We start from the raw sequence: 22,349 nt of genomic DNA, 5'->3' as shown, positions 1-22,349 counted from the left end.
AAATGTCAGTGCACAGCAGCACCACTCTGGATCACATTGATACTCTGGTTGACAGACAGAGATGGCTGTATTGCTCAGAAGTCAAGACCACTGATCCTGCACTGCCGAGACCCTGGGTTCAATGGCAAGCAGCCACCCGTTATTAAAAGTGGCTTCTCAAGTGCAGCGAGTTGATGGTCTCAGCCCGGTCGCCGATAACTGCACGAACAAAAATCTCATTAAAATAAATGTTCACATTACTTCGCGAAATTCCAGCTTTGCGAATTCAAACAAGAATGCCTTTGGTTTGGCTGCAATGCAACGGGCTCATAGCAGAGCACGCAGGGAGGTGTAACCACGACTGTGTAAATAATAAAATGGCTATTTTAAGGATATTTCTGAATTAATGAGATAATGTCTTCTGCGGGCCGCTCCCTGGCACACAGACCTCTGTGACATTTCCCAATAGATTCATCACTTCTTGACATGACGTCAATATCACGCAACAAAAAAGAGTTAAAAAACGTTCAGTACCAAATAATGATCAAATGTACTTCATAGTTATCAGGGTATTGATAATATTTGTTGATTAACATAGCATTTAGTCACTGTCTATAGACAACAAAGTGTAACGTGTGGTCTGCAGTGCAATACCCATCCCCCATCCATCCCTGTCACACACCACCTCCAGACAATCTGAGATCAACAGCAGCCAGAATAATGCTGTAGCCACGACGTGCAGCAGAAGTTTTATTTCTCTCCATGCAATGTAAACACCGGCTATACCTGCTACACATTTCTCCGGCTGCCTCAATATTCTTCTACTGCCACTACTGTCATGATCCTCGTTATCATCATCATCATCATCAGCTACGACCTATCCACTTCTGGATGAAGGTCTCCCCAGGCCATTGCCATCACTCAGTCTCATGGTGAGTATTTTCACCAATCCGTGTTGACTGGCGTGGTGAAGTACGGTCGCATATCTCGCCCCCCCCTCCCCTAAATGGTAGGCCTTATGATTATTTAAACGTGGTGACACTCTGACTGTAATTCCTTAAAATTCCAAATGACAGCGTGCAAGGCCGCCCAGAAGCCTTGCAGCACCAACTAAAACCACAAATACGCGACTGACCTTTCCCCACTTCTCGCGCCAGCTCGAGGCGCAGTCCGACCACCAGCGCATGGTCTTCTCCATCTGCATGGCGCGTGTGCGGGCCTCCTCCAGCTCCTTCTCCCGCTCCCTCTCCTTCTCCCTCTCCCTCTCCCGCTCCCTCTCCTTGTCGTCGGCCACCCGCTGCTGGGCCGCCACGGCTGCCACCGCCGCGGAGGTCGTGGCACCGCTCGCCCGGCCGTGCGTGGGCCGCCGCGGCCTCGGCTCGCCGGGGCTCCTCCTCTGCCTCCGCGCCTCCTCGCCGTTGTTGTTCTCGTGCGGGAAGGCCTCATGGCCTCGCAGCGCCGGGTCCTCCTCTTCCTCCCCGTCGTCCAGCATTTGCCGCTCGCTCTCCTCACCGTAGCCAAACAGCTTCTGCGCCACCTGACTCGAAGGGCTTTTGGGCCTAGGTGCATGCACCAGCTGCTGCTGCTGCTGCTGCTGCAACTGCTGCTGCTGCAGGCTCAGCAGACTCTGGCTCTGGTTGGAGCGCCGGGGGCTCTGGGAGCGCTCGCTCGGCCTCTGCGGGCCGACAAACTCGACGGCCGTGCCCTGCAGGTTCACGGCGAGCGGGAGCATCAGGCTCTTTTTCACGTTCTGGTTGGACTGGATGCCGTGGCCCTGCACGAACGCCTGCGAGCCCTGGCAAGAGGCGACTGCGGGCCCGCCGAAGAGGCTCTGGTTGCTCTGCTGGATCTGCACAAGGTTCTGCACCGGCTGGCCCGAGCTGTGCGAGCGCTGGTGCCGGCCCCGAGCCCCTGGCACGCCGGGGCCAGAGTCGGGCAGCGGCTGCACCTGGCAGAGGCGCTGGCGCGACTGGCTAAAGCTGCGCGGCCTCGCGACGTCACCCGCAAAGCACTCGTCAAGCCCCCATGGGTACCCGAGCTGCGTCTGTGGGCACGAGAAGGGCGGGTGGTGCCCTTGGATCACCGCGGTGCTTCCGCCCCCGCCGCCGCCGCTCACGCCGCTGCCTCCACCGCCGCCTCTGCCCGGTTGCCCCGGCACGTTGAGCGCGCCCGACTGCAGCTGGTTGAGGTTGACGAGGTTGTGGTTGAGCACGCTCGAGATGGGCGGGGGATCCTGGCCTCGGTGCAGGTCCAACTGCCGCCCGAGGCCGCCCGACTGCTGGCCACGGCTGCGGTTGAAGGATGAGCCGTGGTTGTCGAGGTGCAGCTTCTGCAGGAGGCTGCTGAGCATGCTGCTTTTTTTGGGCGGCGCGCCGCTCTCCTTGGAGCGAGATGCGCCCGAGCGATGCATCTCGGGTATGCACGGAAGGAGCCTCAACTCCTGCCCGCAGTGGGCGTCTTGCAAGGAGGCTGGGTCCTCTGGTTTTCCTCCTCCTCCTCCTCCTCCTCCTCCTCAACGGCTTTCCTTGTTTCACCGCTTTTCCGTTTGAATTGCGCTTGTCCTCACAAGGCGTTAATTATTTTCGGGCTCGAATGTTGGCCTACGGCACCTGCACGAGAGTGTGAAAAATACAGCTGTCATCACGTGTGCTCGCGTGCTCCTGGAAGGCCAAGAGCTGAAGCATCAGAAGTATACACAGTTCTCTGACCAAAAAAAAACTTAATGAAATTGTGGCCGCTCAGCTTCGCTGACAAAATTTAAGTCGTCAAAAAGCATTTTCGTTCAACAATGTATCGCTCATTTTTCATTCGAATCAAAACGCTCCGTCGGTTATTATTGACGTACGCAGTTCTAAACGTATTCACATTACAAATGTAACCACGAGTGGTACTATTTATTTAATTACACTCATACTCGGCTATAAAATACCATAGTCAGGGAACAAATTACGCCTCAATCCAAGACAAAACTGACTTGAAGAAACGTGGACCCATTAGCCTCCTATCACACGTGTGTAACTTGTTGACAAAGATTAGTGAAAACTGTCCGCTCTCTCCGAACCCATTGTATACAAAACAAGACAAATTCCTTGGAGGAAAGAAAAAACACCCAAAATTGCCACAAACAATACGAACACGAAAACACAATGAAGAACAGCACAATTCCTGCAAAACAATACCACACTTTTGGCCAAGTTACCTTAACAGTTTTTTTTTTATGGAGCAGCAAACCTGCTCTCCGGCTGAACCGAGGCAGCAAAGTGAGACATCCAACAAAGGCCAAGAAGTCGCAACAGACGCTAATAACTGGCACAAGCCTCATGGGCACTCACACACACACACACGCGCGCGGGCACACACATGCAAACGCACGCGAAGGCGCATCCACTCGCTCACTCCCGAACCAAACACCCCTCTCTCCACCCACTGCCTCGGGCGTAACGGACACCACCGCCCACCCCGCGGCAGTTGCCTTAAATTATTCACGAGGCCACGCGCCGGGATCACTTCTCGCGCTCGCGCACAGAAAAGAAAGAGTCAAGCGGGCGCCATGAATGTTGAATGAACGTGCGCTCGTCACCCCCGCCACGCACACGAGGGGGAGGTTTTGGCGCTCATGGCTACGGTGGAAATGCTATACCCCCCCCCCCCCTGTCCAGGACACCTGGGACGGCTGAACAACTTTATCTAACGGCTTCTACCTCTTCTCAAAAGTGTGTATAAAATACATACAGAAATATATATATTTTTAAAACGTGTCACATCTCATGAGTTTATAATCACCAATTAAATATTTCCTGGGGTACGAAATTCTTTATTTTTTTTTATAAACCAGGTAATGAGTTTATGATGTACAAACAAAAAATGATGGCACAGTCAAATGCTTTACACCTGGAAGTTACCGAATGTTTGCGGGCAAAAAAAGTGCGAGAAGGTGGAGAACATTTGAACGTCTCCCTTGCGTTCAGGGATGCCGAAATGCTCGGCCTTGTTGGCCGACGTCACTTAAACCAGACGGCCGGCTTTCGAAAACGACCTTTCCTGGTGTGCACTGCACGGGCCACTGAATGAGGCGGATAGTTTTTCACAAGAATCCACACCGAGTTCCGTGTTCACCCCCTCCCCCCACCTCGACGCATGCCCCATGCACAGAAACCCAGGCTCGCATTCGAGCCGAGTCACAAAAGTCGTGACGACTTGCAAATCCGATTGTTTATAACTTCACGCGACACTTGTTGGATCGTGCGTGCGATGGCTCTCAGAAGAAACTCCGAGCGGAAAGCTTGGCATAAAAAAAACAAGCAGCTAAGTTAAGTGAACATGTATTAAACATGCTACCGAATGTACGTGGTGGAAAGAAAAAAAAAGTGTCATCGATACTAATGTAACTCCATAACAGTTTTTTTTTATTGGGTTAGATCGCGTAAATATATATTTGTCGTTAAACCCGCCACCACCCAACACCTGTGTTGCGTTAAATTTGTTTTCATGCAACCGTCAGCTAGGGGTAGTTGGGTTATACTCCAGTGAGCTGAAAGTTTCAGAAAATTGGGGACATTTACGGTGCAGATCGCTGGTTCTGTGGAACACATTCCACAACAGGCTCCATTCACAGTGACCCTGTACCGAACTTGGCAAATTACAGAGCCCGTCACGGCCAACACGGCCGATTCTGTTACACCGCTGCAAACGACTTTTTTTTTAAAGCCAACTTTGCAGCAACAATTTTGAGAAACACGTTTTAAGGAAAATTGTGTTATAACTGGATTTTAAGTTAAAAGGAATAAAGTGAAAGTACAACAGTCGGGTAAACGCTTTCTCGCAGGAAAACATTCAATGTTTTCTCTCTTTGAATAATGTTTACAGACAAAATGTTGATTTCGTTTTTTTTATACAGCGGACAGAAAATCCAGTCTGACCTCTGCAGTTAACGATGAACCATTGCCATTTTGTTACAGTACAGAACACGCTTGTGAGAGAAGTGGAATGGCAAAGTAGTAAGGTAGGTGTGCAAGCAAAGTCTCACGTGGCCTCACTGGAAAGATGTCTGGGAAAATGTTGCTTTGGCTGAACATACACATTGGCCTTTATCCCAAAAAACGTGATTTATTTTATGTTATTTTTTTTCGTTTTGGGAAAAAAGAATTTTTCGTGCCTGAAACGGTTTTCCAACAATAAAGCCCCAAGGACCGCTGTAAAGTGACCAAATATATTTTAAATAAATATTCCGACTCGACAAATTCCACGTTGAATTCATTACACACACACAGACACGAACGCGGCACGTACATCTACACGATAAGTAACCCCGGTGTCCTGTGGTCACACATCACCCACATTCTTGCCTAACTAAGACTTTATTTTATACAGTGGCCCATTCACACAACGCCTCACAGTCCAACGCTTGACACACCCCTTAATGAATACAATTGAATAAAACCCTTAACAAATAAAACCACGAATAAAGGAAAACGAATAAAAAATCATCCTGTCTTAGTTTGTGCATCAGCTCACAGGGGATGGTAGTTATACTGTAAAAAAAACTGCTATGTTAAATATCACCACCTGGCCCAGAGCAAGTTTGATTGGGACCCAGGGTTAGCATAGTTTTTAGGGGGTCCCTCTCTGCCTATTCATTTTTTCCCCTTACCTGTTTCACCATCACCCATGCTCATTGACAAACACGGTTATTTCAGTTGTAGATATTTAAATGAAATACACGAGTTTTTAAGCTAAGTTAAAGTTAAAACGAACAAAACTCTGCTAATGTCAACACAACTGGTAGCAATCCACATCGTGATGCGATTGCTTGAATGACACGATTGCCTTTCAACCATTATAAAGTGGTACCGTTTATACTTTATTACAGGGCCCTCAAAATCAAAGACTCTGGGCTGCAGACCCTAAAGTCCCTCGGTTAATCCGGCCCTAATCACCATTACACAGCAACCAGGTATAGATAAAGGTGATACTGGACTCCCAAGTGAAAGCAAACATTTAGGACACAATCCACACTACACGGATTAGGGCCTGCTGTCTGCACCTGCTTTGCACGCAGCCAGCTGCCTGCTCAGGTTACAAGTGAATGGGGGCTTCATAAGGTCTTGGTCTGGTGAGCAGTGAGGAACCCTTGAAGGCGTGTGGTTTGTGGGTCTCCCGATATACAACACGATATATTTGGCGTAATGGGCAACGCGGGGCTTTGGGCTTCACTCGCCGTCGACAGATATCAGTCTACCAGCTGGGATCCTCAGAAAATTTGAGAACCCGGATCGCAAATTGACGTTGGAGATGGAAGGGGGCGCGCGTTCATTCCCGCTGGCACGCGCTCATGAAAAATTGAGGCAATAACAACAGCCTCCTCACCATGGGCGTGGATGACCAAACAAAATGTCACAATGTTTGGGCTTTGAAAAGAACTCGAGCCTAGGAATTATTTACCTTTATGTCAGATGACATTCTTTGTGACAGCAAATGCCTAACGTGTATGCCTGGCTACCCAGGATATGGTGGGCTCTATAGCTGGCCCGCTAAACATTCCTCAATCAATCAATCATCCAAACAAGTGAAGACTTCAAGTCAACACCTCTTTTCATTATTACAGCACAGGTCTGCATTGTGCAGTAATCCACCGTGCCTTTGTGTATTGTTGAAGAGCAATGTAACACTGTTGGCTTTGCAAGTAATGGTTCTTTTATTTTGGCTGTGTGATCCTTTGGCATTTGCAGTGAATTTCACACACACACGCGCACACACACATGCACGCACTCACAATTCTAAAACACGATTGCACACACATGTCCACGCACACACACACTCACACACCAATACTACCATTAAAATGCACTAACCCACTTTAATTTTTTTTTTATTCTATCCATGTGACTTACCAGGACAAAGTTCCAGGCACTAGCCCAACAACACAAACGATCTTTGTTGAGCATTTGGCAAAAATATATATTTTTATATTTTTAATGTAATTAATCTTATATTGAAGAACAAAATTCAAAACGGCAGGACACTGTTCTACTTGCTTAGGAACACAAAAGGGCTACTGTGCCCGATATAAAGATGTTGCATTCACACCTACACCTACCGATCAAGTCCGACAACTCTCACTGATACGTACTGCGGCTGAGTGACAGGCTAATGGTGTGGAAAGAAAACCGCATTAGAAATGTCACCACACCGTGCCAAAGCCTGCGCAGGGCATGGCAGATCCCCTGCGATGAAATCCTCAATTACTTGGGAGCCCTCATTGACGAGACCACAAAATTACGGGCGGCAGAGTGATGATGACCGTGACGACTGCGGCAATTATTAAACAACCAAAGTTGCGTTCGTTCTACCTTGCCAGAGAGAGAGAGTGAAGCCGAGTTTTTGTTATCATGCTTTGGCATCTGTTTATTTTATTTTCAAGACGTATACATTGGGTATGTCCATCGAGATTCATCATTCTCAACAACAGGGACATCTTAGCCCCCAGTTGGGAAGACATTACATTTGAGGATTAGACAGGCCTGTGCTGATCATACCAGTGACAAATTAAGAACAGCCCACGTTGCAACGGTGGTCACTAGTCTCAAACTTGTTGACCACATGCTGTAGTAACGCCACTGCCCGCTTCCATCTGTCTCTGGCAGTGCTTTAGAGATATTCACCCAGCTACTCCTGAAGCCGCCCGCTGGCTCACTGACCAACCTAGACATCAGTGCCGGATTAAGTTAGTGCGGGGCCTGTAGCATGTTATAAAGGGCCTTACATTAAAAAAAAACACAAATATTAAAACACAAATTTGTAACTTGCATAGTAAAGTAATTGTATTTTTTCATTTGCTATACAGCCAGATAATACGACAAATCGCTAACCTTAAACACCCAGTCGTTCATAAAAGTCGAAGGCAGTATAGTGCTGTAGTAAGAGCGAGTGCAGAATCAGTGAACCGGAATTGATAGCTTGAAACCATGTAGCGTGGGGCCCTTGAAAGTGCGGGGCCCGTAGCATATGTAGCTACTTTTGCTACTGGGATAATCCGTCACTGCTCGACATGAACACGTTACAAACGTTGCCAATCAACTATTCACCACGTGCAAGAAGGGCACTAGGGGCACGAGTACAGTTGGTGGGAGAGTAAAACGGGACAATCGGGGAGCTACTTAAATATACGTGTTTGGATACGTAACAAATAATGCATTACGAATAAAGTTGTAAAAAAAACAGGCCATGTAACTCGACTGGCGGCGGCATCGCCTGGAAGAAAAAAAACCCCGCTGGCCATTTGTTTTTTGCCACTGAAAAAAAAGGATTAAGTGGGCAACTGGAAGACGCGTGGCTAAATGTATGGGCCACCTGTCACCACTGGTTACACCAACAATAGCGCATTTTGCGTGAATTCAGTCGCAACGTGTTTAAATAATTAATATGTTGAAATGCGTTTCAGTTTTTTTTGCACAGTATATATGTAAATAGATATATAGGTGGTGCGGTGATATACGCAATATAATCTGGTACTCAGGCACCTGAGTTGGATTCCCGGTAAAGGCTAACACCAGTGGCGAATGATATCTTCAACGGTTCTGGACCATGTACAGGCGTGAGATATATAGTAGCAGCACTGGTCCATGAGGATTTGTGATGGCATGGGAAAACTTTAATCCAGCAGTGGATAGACAACAGCTGATGATGATGCAGTAGCGGCTTCGGTGGCACTTTGACCATGGCCCCGTACACCGGGGCTTATCCTTGTGAAGGGGCGAGACTGTCTGGTAGGACAGCGCTGTCCTACCAGACAGTCTCGCCCCTTCACCTGATGAAGGCCGCTTGTGTTGTGGCCGAAACGTCGTGAGAATATTGTGTTATTTTATTTTATCAATTTATTATTTTATTCTCATTCTACGTGACTTTACCGAAAGAACCAAAGAAGATGAATCATTGCAGTCACGAAAGCTTTAAATCGAAACTTATCCTTGTACTTCAGAATCAGAATCAAATAATGTATTTGAACTGGAGGAATCCGATGATCTATAAAGCTCTTTTCCAGTTGGACATCTTCTACACTTACATTTGTTTCTCGAGTTAAAGCAGAATGACAAATTGACAATCGACAACACATCAATGAGCATGATGCTGAATTAAATAATATTATAATTCAGGCATTCATCAATGTCCGGTCACATTCTCTCAAGTAACCAACTTGCATTTTTTTTTAGGGAAGTGGACGTTCTCCTTACCGATTCCCGATGCCACTGCTCATCGTGCGCGCGCACTGCACACTATGTTTGGTTCTGGGTTTAAAAGCGTAGCACAAACACTAAATCCAGAGCCGTGGGATCGTTTTTTTTTATCAACGTAAACAGCGAGGCTGCTGACGAAGCGGCAGCGGTGTTTTTCAAAAGGCCCCATTGTAAACTCGTTCTCAACAATCCGCCGTTCTCTATTGTGAGCACGGCACGAGACCTCCTCGATCGCTATAAATACCGGGGCACTGTATAAGATCCCCCACCGCCACCACCACCACCACCAGGGCCACGTCTCCCGCCCCCAGGGTTAAATGCAACGGGGGGCCCCCAAATTTCCATCGCGCGCGGGAGGAGCGGAGAGGGAACCGCCCAGCGCGAACTCGCGTGGCGGCCGCCGTGCGAGTTCATTGCGTTGCGCGGCAGTCGTCCCAACAGCGACAACAACTACAAAGGAGACCCTCGCCAAGTGCCTCCCGCGCTCGCATTAACGTGGCCAGTTGGGTGGGGTGGGGGGGGTGGCGCCTCGCGTTTCGGACAATTTAAAAACGGCACCGGCCCTCCGAAGCTCGATTAAGGCTGGCCATTTATTTCACGCTACGTTTAGATTACAGGATGTTGTTATATCCACGAAATGTGTATATATAATACGTGCAGCAAATAAAAAAATATGTGTCATTAATATAAATGGCAGTTATTTCCTTATTGAGGAGCCTCTATTTTTTTTCATTTCAACGTCTACGTTCAACCTCTTTTGCACCGTACGTAGCCAACCGTGCTACGGCGTGTTTCGTCATTTATGGGCGCTGTCCATGCGGAGGAACCCAGGATAAACCCCCCATGCATACGAGGGGATGAACGGGTTCACAACACACTTACATCTCCCGTGACCCTCTTTGCGTATCTTCGGGTTTGGCAGGTTCACCTGTGATCCACCAACCCTTGCCTCCAAAACTGCTGGGGCACGGGCTTGAGCCACTACACCTCTAAAACTAAACTACTAAACAATTTTTTTTTTATTAGTTGACCAGGAACAGCCCACCGAGATGTATAAGTTATTTTTCAGAAGCGACCTGGCCATAGATGATGGCTCAACGAAGTGGCTTGTCACGTGGAAATTTAAAGCAGCCAAATACCCTAAACGCACGCCGATCCTAAATGTGTGTGGGGGGGGGGAACCGGAGGACCCGGAAAAAAAATCCACGCAACCACGGAGAGAACGTGCAACACTACAAATATACAGCAGGGTCGGGATCGAACCCACGACCTCTTGTATACCAGGCGAGGTAGTTGACATCTCGACACTGCGGTGCCCTAGAATAGCAACACAGTTGTCGCGAGTGCAGGCGGTGCAATTGTACCGGGAACCCAGGCGCCAGGCAATGAAGCGTGGGGGGAGGGGATCAATTGTACTGGGCTCCCCCCCCCCCCCATTTCATTTATTTGACACTGGGACCCATGCCAATAACACTATGCCAATGGTGTCGTGGAAAAAAAAAGTTACGTACAAGTGTATTGAACGCGATGAAACTGCACCGTGCGTGCATATGTCCAGTACTGTACACTTAATATACGTTCATGCCAAAATAGTGCTCAGGCTCGCTGGGTTAGAGGTCAATTTTGTTTCATGGCAACTGGCACAACTCCCCCAAAACAGCAATTATTCACGTTTTAGAACAGCACCACAGTCAAAGCCGCAGACTTTCATTCGAATTGCACTGCCGCGTGGTTATATTTGCAACCCACTAAGGGTTAAAATAATAACACAATGCACGGCTGTTGTTTTTTTTTGTCGCCGTTGAATGAATAATAAACACGCGCCGACGAGAATAATGCACGTTATCGGCAGAAGTGGCGTCAAGTATAATGCCGCCATTGTATCTGCGTGGGATGGAGTTGGCAGTTGTGTTGGGTCGGGATTAGTTTTTTTTGTTTCCACACAGATGTGTCTTCAGAGTTACGGTGCGTTGGGTTATAGTTCCAAAGGGAGGTCAAAAAAACCCTGAGAAGAATACGCCTTAACTCACAAAAGAGTGGTGGCATCCGGCCATTAGGCTTTTCTTTTCTGAAATGCCACCTCATTTATTTATTACTGATTACGTTAATAGGGTGAGTAATGCTGCATCTGTCCACCGTTTAATATCACTTCTTAAGCCCACGGTGCGTGCGTATAGAATCGGCCGTGCGTAATAATGGATGTTTTTCGTATTTGTGTGAGCTTTATGTAATGGGTAAACAACAATTCAGGAGGCGAGGTTCAGAAGTGGTGGTTACAGTGTCAATCGGTGTTACCCTCAGGGGTTACCTTAAGGAGTTACCCTCACGAGTTACCCTAAGGGGTTACCTTAAGGAGTTACCATCAGGACTTACCGTCAGGTGTTAACCTCAGGAGTTAGCCCCAGGGGTTGCCCTTGGGAGTTACCCTCAGCCCACTGTGCACGTGATCACTGTGGAAGGATGTGTCACTCAAACGCTGGTGTTGCCGTAGGATTACCGACTTTAGATGCAAAGGAGGTCACTGCCCTTGGGGACAGACTGCATGACGACACAACCATTCACCGTGATGGTAGCAAAGAGTCAACTCTCGATTTAAATCGTGATCATGCATCGCGAAAAACATTATCGTATGTCCGAGGATAGGGGAGTTGAAGGTTGGGTGAACAATTCCACCTCTGCATCTTATAACGTAGACAAGAATATAGATCATCGGGGACAACTGCAAACAATAATATCAAACTCGTTGAACTTCAACTTGCAAAACGTGCTGACAAGGCCCTCGTTGTTTCGAGTTAGATCAGGGACCAAAGGGTTCAGTGAGGCTCGGAATTGTGTAGAGCAGATATTGGTTCAGGTTTCCTTTGGGTCATAATTCTGGGTCAGCCTTCGTGTTAAAGTCAGAGGCAGGACAGCGAGTGAGATCAAACAGTGTTGGGCCATTCTGCTGGGATCTGCTCCAAGGTTTATTTTGAACATTTTTCAGGAGCGCGCGAATGGCTCCGTCAACCCTCCGTTGGAGGTCAAGGCTTTCTACCCTCTCTCGTCCAGTTGCACCCGACATCCTGTACCTCCTCTTTTCATCCCCAAACACATTCTTTGCCAGCAAAAAAGGGAGGCAATTTGCAGCGTTAATGATCAGGAGTCCTCAACAAGCTCCAGCCGCAGAGTTAAATTACACGTGTGGGGGATGGGACGGGGGGGGGGGCGGCGGTGGGGGGGGGAGTAACAACCGCCTCCTTTTGAATATCACATGCCAGGCGTTTGGAAAAATGAGCGTGATTTATGTGACAGAACCTTCCGGTTTGGTGCTTTTTCCTCCACGAAACGCCCGGTTTCATTACCGACTCTGCAGCAGCAGCACCCCGTCCCACACTAACCCCCCCCCCCCCCGCGTGTTGCGAGTGGCTTTCGGAGAGGAGCCGGCGAATGTGGCGCCGAAAGTGAACGCAGCAGTAGCGGCAGCGGCGCTGCTCGGCGTGACGTGGCGCTATTCCGGAGCAGCCGGGGCGATGCCGAACGCGAGAGCGAGTCGCGCGCACACGCACGCAGGCACGCACGGACTCGCGCGTCGCACGTGTCCCCTGTCTCTGCGTGTTGGTGGTGGCTTCGAACCTGGAGACCCAAGTTGGATTCCCGTTTAACAGCCGACGCAAGTGACGATTATCGTCTGAGCCGGTTCTAGGCCTCCACCTAGGTCGACTCGGCCTCAAATGAGTATCCTGGTGCGGTGTGTTAAACATCGCCACTCGGGAGACAAAGGCGGCCGGGCGTGGTGCTGGCCACCCACACCCTCGTGTATCGTGCTGGCCTTAATTTGTGCGAGCCAAGACCACTTGCTCCAACAGTCTGTTAAAGTTACACGTGGGATTTTTAAAAAAATATTTGCGCGTAAATGCATGGGTGTATGTGTGTGTGTGTTTTTTTTTGTGGGCGCATGTGCACAGCATGGGATGGCATGAAATACAAATAAAAAAAAAAAACCTTGAGAATGGCGTTGAAGAATGGTTCCGGATAAAACCGCAAAATAATCTATCGCACTCTCGTGATGCTGCCCACCTCACCCCCACCAAGGCCTGCAAAATGCATCTCAATTGAGCCGCCGGCAATATGTACCAAACGTGGCGGATGAACGGAGGAAACAATGAAATGACCGTAAAAAAAATAACCGCTTGCAACGTTCTCGCGGATTGATAGCGCAATAACCGCAAGGCCGGCGACCGCCCGTTTGCCAAGGTACGTTGGTGGCCTTGTGGGTAGCCGGCACCGCACGTGGCCACCGCTACATCCCGCCCGACCGTCTTCTTCCCCGCCGCTGTCACTTTAATTACACTCTTACGCGTCACGCAGTTTCGCGCTGAAGGTTTTCATCAATGTGGGCCATCGTTTGTTTTCTCTGGCGCCCCTGTGGCCCCTCGTATTATAGTGGCACTGGGTGCTTTGTTTTTTTTCACTCGCCTATGTGTGTTTGCGTTTCATTAACGACCATCAAATACCTCGTTTGTTAGTTGTGTGATATTCCTGAAGGACCCTATTTTTGTCTTTTGATTGTACTGCTGTTGATGTGGTCACGCAGCACCACAGATCCACTTTGTAAAAGATATTGCCAACTGGCTAGACGGGAACCATCCACGTAACAATTCCAATAAACTCTAAGCATAAGACAACATTTCAGGCCGAGTTGATGCATGTGAGGCTCTGTCCCACAGCATGGTGTGAAGTAAAGTGGCAAGAACGAGAGTACTACTATACTTAGGTGTATCAAGACCTCCTCCTGGGCAAGAGATGTGTTGTTTCCATGGATTCCCACCTGGGTTAAATAAAGCATTCGATCGATGGACGACTGAGCATGCAAGGAGTGTAACGGTCACTCAAAAAACAATGAATCAGAAACAAATGAATCAGATCGGAAATCTTGTAGAATTTGAATATTTTAACGGAACTACGTCCGATGGCATATAAGCAGCAATGTTGTCGAGAACACTGGAACTTCCAGATGTCGCCGGTTCGATCTCCCGGCATGGCAGCTGAAACAATGGGGCAAGTTTTCTCAAATCCCCACCGCCTCTCTCCACCCAGCAGAAGAAAAGAATGTTTCTCTACAGTTAGTCAGTCAGCAGCTCTCACATGTGGTGGTGTAAAATGGGAAGGGGGGGGGGGCAATTCCCACCTCCTCTAAGATGTCTAGCCAGCGTGGAGGAGTAGGCCAAATAACTCTCCTCTAGAGGGGAGCTCTCGAGAGCCCCCCTCTAGAGGAGGCCCTTCTGTCAGCAGGGGCTTGAGCGGCAATTCAGTTTCACTTTCACCATATACACGCATGAGAGCATTTAATTTGCTTGGAAGATTGCACTGCAGCTTGCGATGAAGCAAGACTCGCTGTAAGATTTACGGCGCTTGTAGAAGGCGTGTATGCTGAAGTGTAAGCTCACAAAAGATGTTTATTTAGAAAGTGCTGATAAAGCACATGCCCCAGTGCATTCTTCATGTCTCTTAGCAATGACATTATATGGGCAGCGAGAGAAATGCATGGGAACCGCTCGATTTTATCTGCAAAAGTTGCATATGTATTTGCGGCAATTAAGTTTCAACAGCCGAGAAATATACACTCCAAGTGTGAATTAATGGAATAAACTACTTGCAAGTACTGTAATCAGATCGTAATTAATCAGATCGTAACATATGCATTCATCAGACAAACGACTGCGAGTTAAAACTCTCAAGTGAATATTTAATTTCTCAGCAGTACGTAATAAATATACACTTTCCAGATATTCGCTATGCAGTGCTTTATTTAAGCTGTTCTTTTTTTTCCTTCAGTCGGCACAAGCAAACAAACGCGCGAACTTTCACTTCGTACAAAACCCAAAATAGGAGCCTAACTTTTAGATTTTTCAAACGCTGGGGGGGGGGGGTTGGACGAATTTTTTTTATTGGTCATCGCCATGACTACAGAATGAGAATTTTTTTCTTGTTGATTCTGGCCGCTTAACAAAATATTTATTCAAATGTTTGGAGGTTACCGTATACTTTAAACAGCTGCAGTCACCCTTCCCCAACCACGACAAATCCCACCACTGTTTTTATTCATTTCCTGTACCGCGCGAGTTGCATTAAATACAATTTGGGGAGGGGAAATAGCCGACACTCTTCCACTAAGTTTTTTTGGTGCACCAACCAATCACAGGCTCGTGACTTCAGTACTTTTCTTTGAAAGCGCCATCACACATGGTGAATTTTTTATTAAATATTGCACCCATCAGCGTTTTATGAGAACCCCTTGCAGAGTTGCACTGCATATTACACATCAGCAGTTGAACAAAGCTTCGATTCATAGATTGAATCGCGAATTGTCGTTTTTTCAATAAGTATATTGTTATGTAATGGTTTTATGTACACCCCTGCAGCTACTCGAAGGCGCAATCATTCACCACGATATATAAGAAGGATTGACTCTTGATCGCAATCGTAATACAATTACAGATACAATGTGGATTTACCCAAAGCATCTAAATGAATTCCACGTTGCCGGAAGCTTGTACATACAGGTGGGTGTATTTATATTATCTTGACTATTCATCAAAACTTGGGTTGAATTGAGACTTATTTATACTCGGTATCTACACTTCAATTTTTCCATATTCCAGCACGCATAAAATAATATAAATGTACGTGGTGGCCCTTTGTATGGATGAGCAAAACAAGAGCTCGTGGGCAAACCCAGGAGGCATCCAGACACACGTGGGCATGTTTACAAACAACATAAAAGTGGTGAAAGTCCGTCGAGACGCGGCCTCGGTAAGCCGAGCACACAATTGATAGAGCCTCATGGCTGCAGGTGTTAGTCACGTGAAAGCGTTGGAAGCGAACGACATGTGAAAAACAATAGTGTGCAATCCGACACGAATACTACACGGTCAACACGTGTGCCTTCACACACACACACGTATTCTGAAAGGCAGGTGTGTGCAGTCACACCTTCTACGACGGCAGGGTGCCAAGCCTACCCGATTTAAAACCTGGCAGCACGAGCGGGTTCAACACTTTAGGGAGGTGGTGGACAAAGGCATGCACATGCAGGCAATCACGCACGCCTGTACAAAATACAAAGATCCCCCGTGTAGACTTAACAGACTGTAGGGGCAAGTGCTGTTAGTGAGCACCTATGAAGGCCAGAACGGCACACGAGGGGGTGGGTGGCCAGCACCACGCCTGGCCGCCTTTGTCTCCCCAGGGGCGATGTTTACACACCGCACCAGGTACTCATTTGCGGCTGAGTCGACCTAGGGGAGCCCCAGGACCAGGTTCACATAATTGTCACCGATGTTGGCCGTGAGCGGGAATCTAACTCGGGTCGCCAGATTCATAGCGCAGTGCGCTAACTGCTACACCACCGCCTGTACTCACACACGCGCGCGCACCCACACGCACGCACCCACACGCACGAACGCGCGCGCACCCACACGCACGCGCACCCACACACACACACGTGCCCCTGTATACACAGGAAACGGCCGGCACGCTCCTAACCCGATCCCTGGGCAGATGTGGAGAAATCCCACAGATGGCGCGTTTAATGTTCCGCTCCGCTGAGCATCGGACGGTGGAGAGGGCTCAAGGGTTCATACTTTCACCGTTTCCGGCCTCTTTGCTCGCCTAAGCAAGAGGAATGTTCGCCCAACTGCTGGTCCAGCAAAACAAAATAAAATCGGAAAGTTGCCTCGGTGGAAAAAGTCATGAAATGTGTGGCATATCGTCATGGAACTTGCTGTAATTTATTAGGCAATTTTATTATTGAATGCTGAGTTAAGGGCATGTAATCTGCATTCATTTCATGCACAGTAGTGTATTGTGTTGTGCGTGGTATGATGTTAAACTGCATCTGGTGATGGTATGATGTTAAACTGCATCTGGTGATGGTATCACCTAAAAAGAACAGTGGAGGACGGCAAGAGCAAACCACCTCAATTATTCCTCCATAGGTATGGCTCAAGCACCCTCGCACGAAGTTCGGTGTCGCAAGGCGCAGAACAAGGAGTGAGAGTTGATGGGATGGAGGAAGCTTCAGCCATAGACTTGCTCACGGGAAGACAATTTAATAAGAAAACGTGCTTTGATTGGAGTTACGTTTGTGTCGAGTCAGAAAGCTGCACTTTAATAATGGAATTAAACAAGGATGCTTCTCGATTATGAATGCAGGCGCAGAGTATTCTAAACAGCTTGTGAAATAATAGGGTTTATAGAATGTGGCAAGAAAGCATTGTACAGTAGGTGTATTCAGACAGAAGAGACGATGATATGTGGGACATGTGTAGGATGTAGGAGGTAGGGCAGGTTACCGAGACAGGCATGGGAGTGACCTACAGAGGTCTGTGACCTCGGGGAAGACCTAACGCCAGATGTTGGCAATACTGAGGACTGTACGAACGGACCTTTCAGACCAGGTGTTGACTGCAATAACGATCGGATCTGGCAGTAGGAATACAACAAGGGGGTGCACGGCGGGATCACTCAAGACATACGGCGATGAGCTCATGTGTTGCTGTAACTATTGGCCGAGACGTAGCTCACCTGGTACAGCAGCAAGTGTGTTTCCCAGCCACTGAAGTCACACATTCAAATCCCGGTCAGGGTCAACGCAGCACTCCAGCGTGGACGAGTTCTGTGGCACTACGCGAGCGCCACGTAACTCGGAGCGCCACAGCGGCCGTTCTATTCAAAGACTCGGGCTTCACGATAGGAATGTGAAATTTACAAAACTTGCACAGGACCTCCAACAGACGTAAGCACAGCCCAAAACTCATTTGACACTTGATTCACTCAGTGTAATGTGGCAAATATTTTGAATACAGTAATAATTTCAGCCCTTTGACAATCCACTTGCTGGACGAGGGCCTTTCCAAGCTGTGACTGTTGTTTGACCATCCTTCTCCACGCTGCTCAGTGAGGGTGACACTGATCACCGGTTCACATGTCACTCACCACTGGTGTTATCCACGGCCAGCGGTTGAACACAGGTCGCCCGGTTCAAAGGGCAGCACACTATCCACTGTGCCACCAGCTGTATTTATATTTACTTTAAATATACTTTTCAAAACGTATCGTGTTGTTTCGTGTAATTATCATCTTATGATGTTGGGTAATCAGCGAATCACGTGGCCGGTGCAACAAAAGAGCCTGCGTCCCCTCCGATAACATCAACCAGAATGCACCTGATCTCGCCAGATCTCGCCAGATCTTGAAGGCTAAGCTGGCTGGAGCCTGGATAAAACTTGGATGGGTGACCACCATGAACAAAACTGGTTTTGATAGGTGGCTGCGGGGTTACATTGTGGTCAGCAGAGGGCATTACAGCAGACACCCATTGTTGTACTGTTATTCTATGCCGACGTGTCAACTGTGCTAATCGGAGGTGCGGGCGGGGGGGGGGACAAACCAACTCGCACTGACCAGCATGGTGAAGATTTAACCAAGTAAGTAACACGACCCACACGGCGTGGGGGACGGCCTCATCCAGCAATGCATTGACAAAAGAGGAGTGAAAATTCCTGCGTGCCCACTCGGTGAATTGCTTACAGCCGACAAGGCAGGAGGCCCTTGCAGCAGAAAACGTACATTTGCAAAACATTAGCAAAATATGTTACCCGTGTTTTTGTAGCATTTTGGTACATGCCGTTAGAAATTCTTTTATCCCTGCAGGATTACACTTGGGTTTCTGGTTTTTAGCTTGAAAGGCTAGCTGGCACTCAATAAAATACTATTTAATACTGCCATGCACGTACATTGATTATTGTCTATATGATGATCGTAGCGACAAGAATGATCCATTTAGCACTGCACACGTACATAATGTTGGCACATGTGTATACACATGCATGTGTATGTTTATAAATGGCACACATGCATTCGTGCGTGCAAGTAGCCGTCAACATGTTTTTATGAATAAAGTATAGTAATCCTTTGTTAGTTTAGTTTAAAGTTATTTTTTTCTCAAGCAGGTGAGAACTTGAGACAAGGGTGGTCTCATTTGCAAGAGTGACCTGGGGTATTAGTTTTCCAGCAGGGGGTAATGATTGGCATGTACAATCCCAACTGAATAATTTGCGAGTAATTTTCAAACACGGCAAACTTGGACCCCGATGCCCGCACACAATGACCGACTTACAAATTACATCAGGGGATCTTTACGTCCACCGTGAAGCAGATGGCATATATTATTATGATCGTTACGCCCATTGTATTAATCAGGGCGGCCGTTCGATTCGAACCATGACCTCCGCAACAACAAGTCGGCAAATGCGATACCACCGGGCCACGTCACCCCGAGTGTTCGAGGTCCTTTGTCATTTGCTATTCCTGTACAGGCAGCGTGAGAACAAATGCAGTGGTATTCAAGGTGGCTACATTTAAAACCGTAGTCCTAAGCACGAACCTTTAACCATAGCTTCACCCCGTGCTTAAAAATAAAAAACCAGGGTGCAAGTAATAAAACATTATTGAATCACACTATTTATACGACGCCTTCTTATTTGTGTGTGTGTTGTGTCATTACGTGGGGAGCGGTGGTGCAACGGTTAGCACGCTGCGCTACAAACCCAGCGACCCAAGTTCTATTCCCGCTCATGGCCAACACCAGTGTCGATTATCTGAATCGGTCCTGGGCATCCCGAGGTCGACTCAGCCTCAAATTAGTACCTGATCCAATGTGTAAACATTGCCACTGGGGAGACAAAGACAGCCAGGCGTGGTGCTGGCCACTCAACCCCTCGTGTGCCATGCCGGCCTTCATAGGTGCTCGCAAACAGCAATTGTTCCAACAGTCTGTTAAGGCTATACGGGGGATCTTCGTCTCTGTTTTGTCATTAACAGGCTCTATGCTCTTGTCAGCAGTTGCACAGCACAAATATCATTCCAAAACAACAGACTGGCAGGCGGCTAGGCAGGCAGACAGGTCATCACCTCTGCCAGCAGTACAGCTATTATATACAGACCATAGCAAACACCCAAGGGATACTGGGAGAGTGCCTCAGAGCAAACCAATCGCTGGTAGCCTTCCACCTCTGACTGGATTCAATGACCCCCACACATTGCCCTGGCAGTGTATCCAAGTGCTGGTGTGTAGGAACGCGCTTGTGTATGCCTGTGCCGTGTTTTGCACGTAGCCTCTCCGGAGAGGAAACGCCCAGCACAGCTCAAGGGCATCGCGTCTCAACAAGCAATCACGAAGGGACAATTAAGTGATGCTCCACAATTAGCTACGACATTGGCACAGTGGCCAATCAGTTATAAAGGGGCTATGTGCCTGAACACTAATTGTCACCAGGATCCCCAGGAAACTGAGACGAACTCTGGCAAAATGGTGTCCAGTTTAACTCATTTGTATTGTCTCGAAATCTCATTTCATTTCGAGCCGTTTGATAATGTCAGCACTGCAGTATCCCGTTCCGGGCGGTGAAACATTTATAGTTTATTTTCTCCTTGAATTTACAGAGAGACATTTGCAAACTGCTTCTCTAAGGCAAATCAATACCTCTTGGGAGAAATAACCATGACCACCGCTGTGCAGCAAGGCACGGAAAATAATTAATAATGCCTACAGCAGACGTCATTCCGGTTTTTAGAGGTGGCTCGGTCCTTCCCCATTAGATGCGGCCATTGTCCTTAACATCATTGGGCTCTCACTCACATGGACTCAGAAGTGCGAAATTATGTTTCAACACTGTACTTTGGCTCAAATATTTCACGAATGACCTTCTCCAGTTTCACTGCAGGCAGAAAATCAAAGCAATTTAATGGTTAACTTCACACAAAATGTCAGGAACAAGTATCCTGTAGTGCAGTAAAACTGGCTGATGATGTTTATAAATAATATCCCCACTTACAAAGACTACCTAACATTTACAGTAAACATACATGCAGCATATACAAATTGAGTGCGGCGTTTCTCTGGCGGCGACTACTACTATTCTGGCAAATCGCCCGAAGATGCTGGATGTAATTACCAGCGAAACGTCGTACTCAAATTCTAAATGTTGTGGATTCACTCTTCAAACACATCGGTGAGCTGAAGTAACTAATTGACGTTTTGTTAACGTGACACATTTTTTACTGATTGGCCGTGTCGGGTGGTGGAGGGTTGTGAAACATTTATAATAACGCGATCTAACGCAAAAAACCTTTATTATGAATAATACTGGTCGCGAAAGCCTACGTGTTAAACTGACTACAACCAGTTTCATCAGGCAATAGCCAAAATTGTCTTAATCAGCCAATTGCCAACATTTGAAATTTCTTGATGAATCCTGGCCGTACTTAAATTGTATCGTGGGTTTGATCTCCAACTCGCCGGTGTGCTGAAGTAGTACCTAATTGGCACGTTTTGATCACGTGACAACCCTTACCGATTGGTTGTATTGGGGTGGAGGTGGGTTTACTGTATTATGAAAGTTAATATGATGTCCCTCACTTGTTTTCTTATCTGTGTGTACCTCTTTCTCTACCAATATGATTCCAGGGATGTACATCTCCAGGTTTATTTGAGCACTTTTCAGCTTTTGGTCCATGTTTTGTTTATCAGAGTGCATGTTTATAATACATATATGACGGCAGGTAATACACACGAATTTAAGACGGTCTTCTTATGGAACATTGATTTTCTTTACTCACTTCAAGAAGGGACACTGCCCATGACGTCATTAGTCCACGGTACATTCTCTGTGTGAATTGTCAACTATTCATTGTTATGAGCAACAATTATTTAAAAACTCCCAAATGTGCCAATGCTAGGGTTGCCACCTGTCCTCGTCATCTTGTTGAGGTGCTTTGTCCTGGGAAATCTTTAAGTTTTCCCAGAACATTAGAAGTCAGAGCTTTTTGTCAGTTGTATAATAATACACCACTGAAGACAATGCATTCACATGGAGTTCACCCATCTTTTGGTATTGTGAGATGTTCTCTTCCCATTATATGTCCCTTTATTGTTGTACCTCAATGGTGGCAACCCTAACCAATGCTGCAAAGGGGGGCCCATTGGTCTCAGTGCGCATTGGACATTCCCTGCCGTACTAGTCTAAATATCTCGCGCACAATGCCTTGTGTGTGATCGTGCCTGGCCCTGCCAAGCCACGTTTAGAAACGTGCTCT

The 22,349-nt window shown here is 47.5% G+C and overlaps 1 protein-coding gene across 4 annotated transcripts in view; it reads right to left on the bottom strand.

Moving 5' to 3' along the window:
- The window catches only part of LOC116945929 (uncharacterized), a 75,206-nt gene that overhangs the window by 41,741 nt on the left and 11,116 nt on the right, over positions 1-22,349 (bottom strand). For 3 of the 4 annotated variants that reach the window (XM_076069656.1, XM_076069655.1, XM_076069657.1), the window contains one exon: positions 1,115-2,588. In XM_076069656.1, the coding sequence (XP_075925771.1) occupies positions 1,115-2,389 (1,275 nt within the window). In that variant the 5' untranslated portion in view covers positions 2,390-2,588. Of the gene's footprint in view, positions 1-1,114; positions 2,589-3,178; positions 3,502-22,349 lie in introns of those variants that run through there. The other variant, XM_076069658.1, reaches the window with a different exon arrangement.

The sequence above is a fragment of the Petromyzon marinus genome, chromosome 25 (genome assembly GCF_048934315.1).
Source record: "Petromyzon marinus isolate PM22_M1 ecotype Great Lakes invasive population chromosome 25, UKy_Petmar_22M1.pri1.0, whole genome shotgun sequence".
NCBI classification, from domain to species: domain Eukaryota; kingdom Metazoa; phylum Chordata; class Hyperoartia; order Petromyzontiformes; family Petromyzontidae; genus Petromyzon; species Petromyzon marinus.
Note: the sequence above shows the minus strand (reverse complement) of the source record. Positions and strands in the feature narration are given on the sequence as shown.